This window comes from Phodopus roborovskii, unplaced genomic scaffold (genome assembly GCF_943737965.1).
Source record: "Phodopus roborovskii unplaced genomic scaffold, PHOROB, whole genome shotgun sequence".
Classification (NCBI taxonomy): Eukaryota; Metazoa; Chordata; class Mammalia; order Rodentia; family Cricetidae; genus Phodopus; species Phodopus roborovskii.
Window position 1 is genome coordinate 73,549 of NW_026126116.1, and position 2,696 is coordinate 76,244.

At 36.7% G+C, this 2,696-nt stretch overlaps 1 protein-coding gene across 1 annotated transcript; it reads left to right on the forward strand.

Moving 5' to 3' along the window:
- Positions 1 to 464: 464 nt before the first annotated feature.
- LOC127218469 (60S ribosomal protein L7-like) lies at positions 465 to 1,231 on the forward strand. The gene has a single exon (XM_051179500.1). The coding sequence runs from the start codon at positions 465 to 467 to the stop codon at positions 1,161 to 1,163; it is 699 nt and encodes a 232-aa protein (XP_051035457.1). The 3' UTR covers positions 1,164 to 1,231.
- Positions 1,232 to 2,696: the final 1,465 nt, after the last annotated feature.

Genomic DNA, 2,696 nt, shown 5'->3' on the forward strand with positions numbered 1-2,696 from the left:
CTGTTCTTTGATTAACCACTTTGAGTATACCACCACATTTTCCTTTGAACAACATTGTTTTTTATTGGGATAGTTGTTTTCCAGTGATGAAGAAATTCCCCACCATGTATGAGGCTCCAGGTTCAATCTCTAGTACTGCAAAGAACATACTTATTAATAATATTGTGGTCATGTTACACATGCTGTGTTATTTTTTTTCTTGGTGCTTTCATTTTTTTTCCTTTATCTGAATTCTAGTCTTTTGACTTTGATACACCTGAATACAAATTTCTTTGTGTTTATCTTACATAGAATTTTTTGAGTTTGTGATTCTGGTATTTTTCATTAAACTTGAGACATTTTCAGGAATTACTTCTTAATTCTGTTCTGTCTATTTTTCTATGTCCTCTCTCTCTCTGGCTCTACCCTTAAAGAATCTAACTAGTGGCTCTCTCATCCACCCCCCCCCCACACTGGAAGGAGCCATGGAGGCCGTGCTGGGAGAAGAAAACGCGGAACTGAAGGTGAAGCGCTTCCGGAAAATGTTTGCACTGAAGACGCTCCGGAAGGCCCGGAGGAAGCTCATCTATGAAAAGGCAAAGCATTATCACAAAGAAAACAGGCAGATGTACCGGACGGAGATTCGCATGGCTAGGATGGCAAGGAAAGCTGGAAACTTCTACATGCCTGCAGAACCCAAGCTGTCATCCGTCATCCGAATCCAAGGTATCAATGGTGTGAGCCCAAAGGTCCGCAAGGTGTTGCAGCTGCTCCATCTTCGTCAGATTTTCATTGGCACTTTTGTTAAGCTCAACAAGGCTTCGATTAACATGCTGAGGATCGTGGAACCATACATCGCATGGGGGTACCCCAACCTGAAGTCAGTAAATGAGCTCATCTACAAGCGTGGCTATGGCAAAATCAATAAGAAGAGAATTGCCTTGATGGACAATTCCTTGATTGCTCAATCTCTTGGTAAATATGGCATTATCTGCATGGAGGATCTGATCCATGAGATCTACACAGTGGGGAAACGCTTCAAGGAAGCCAACAACTTCCTGTGGCCCTTCAAACTGTCTTCTCTACAGGGCGGGATGAAGAAAAAGACCACTCACTTTGTGGAAGGTGGCGATGCTGGCAACAGGGAAGACCAGATAAACAGGCTTATTAGACGGATGAACTAAGGTGCCTGTGGTATTTTTGTAATCTGGTCAGTTAATAAACAGTCACAGCTTGGCAAACTGAAAAAAAAAAAAAAAGAATCTAACTAGTGTCCTTGTATGTGTCTCAGATTCGTTGTAAAGCTTGATTTATTGTTCTTCATCTCATTTCTTTACTGTCCCTCAGATTTATTACTATTTCTTGCTGCTATTATTATTCCAAATACTTTTTTATATAATGTAATGTGGTTATTTTATTATCATCATCATTATTAATATTCCAAATACTTTTTTTCTCCCAGATTAACTCTAAGTTTTGAGTCTATCTTACCAAGGTTCTATTTTGATTTTTAGACCTTTTAACTGCAAATTTCCCATGAGGTCTTTTACCAGAAAGTCTTTCATTTTATTAGCATTTGGTACTTGATGAGACATTGAATTAATGCTCTCCTTTGAAATTCCCTTTCTTTTATTGAACATATTTAAAAATAGGTTTCTTAAGTGTCTGCCTGTCAAATACAACATCAAGAGACCTAAAAGCAAGATTTTATTAATTTTACCTTTATTTACTTAATATCTCATGTTTTTGGTTGAAAACAGACCATTTAAAATCATCTACTGTATTAAGTATAGGTAGTAGTTTCTGTTCCTTTATGTTCCTTGTTTTCTTTGTTCTATACTAACTTCTTGGTTGATTTCTTTAGTAAAATGTCTAAACTATTCTAGTGAAATGTCTTTCCTCACAAGCATTATACCTCACACATACACTTCAGTGTATATTAGTGCAAACATGAAGGGTTTTCTTGCCCAATAATGATAGGTATGGTTTTATCTGGATTCTCTTCTATGGTCATTGCCAAGAGCTCCCCGAGTTTCCTTATGCACTGACTCAGTCTGTCCCATACCCAGATGTTATCATATACAATTCAACTTGTAGATGATGTTTTGTGTCCAAGTACAAAGAAATTTTTCTGACTTCATTTTTAACGACTTTAGTGTGAGACAAATTCTTAAAATAATCATCAATAATTAACATCCCTTTATTATAAAGGGAAAAATGTTAGAAATGTTTAAGAGAAAACATCTGAAAACATTGTATTCATTATATATTACTGTCTTTCTACACAAAGTGAAGCATGATCCAAGTCCTTCCACAGGTGAATCACTAAGTAATCAATGGAATATTGTAAATAAGGGATATTAAACAAATATTTAAAAGGACCATAGAAAAGAGAAATCTTCCACAATAGAAAAGAAACATTTAAATGACTAAGAAAGAATAATTATAAAATGATATAAATTATGATATGCAAATATCATGGTTACTGTTTTCTTTTTTTTAATATTATTTTCTTGTTTAACAGATTGATCACAATTACCTCTACCCTCCATCATCCCATGCCCCTATAATGCCCCTTCCCATTCCCAATCCCCCATCCACTCCCCAGGGAGGCTGAGGCCTTCAGTGAAGGATAATCAAAGTCAGTTGAATCATTTGAGGTAGGACCTAGGCCCTCCACTGTGTCTCTAGGCTAAGGGAGTATCCCTTCATGGGGA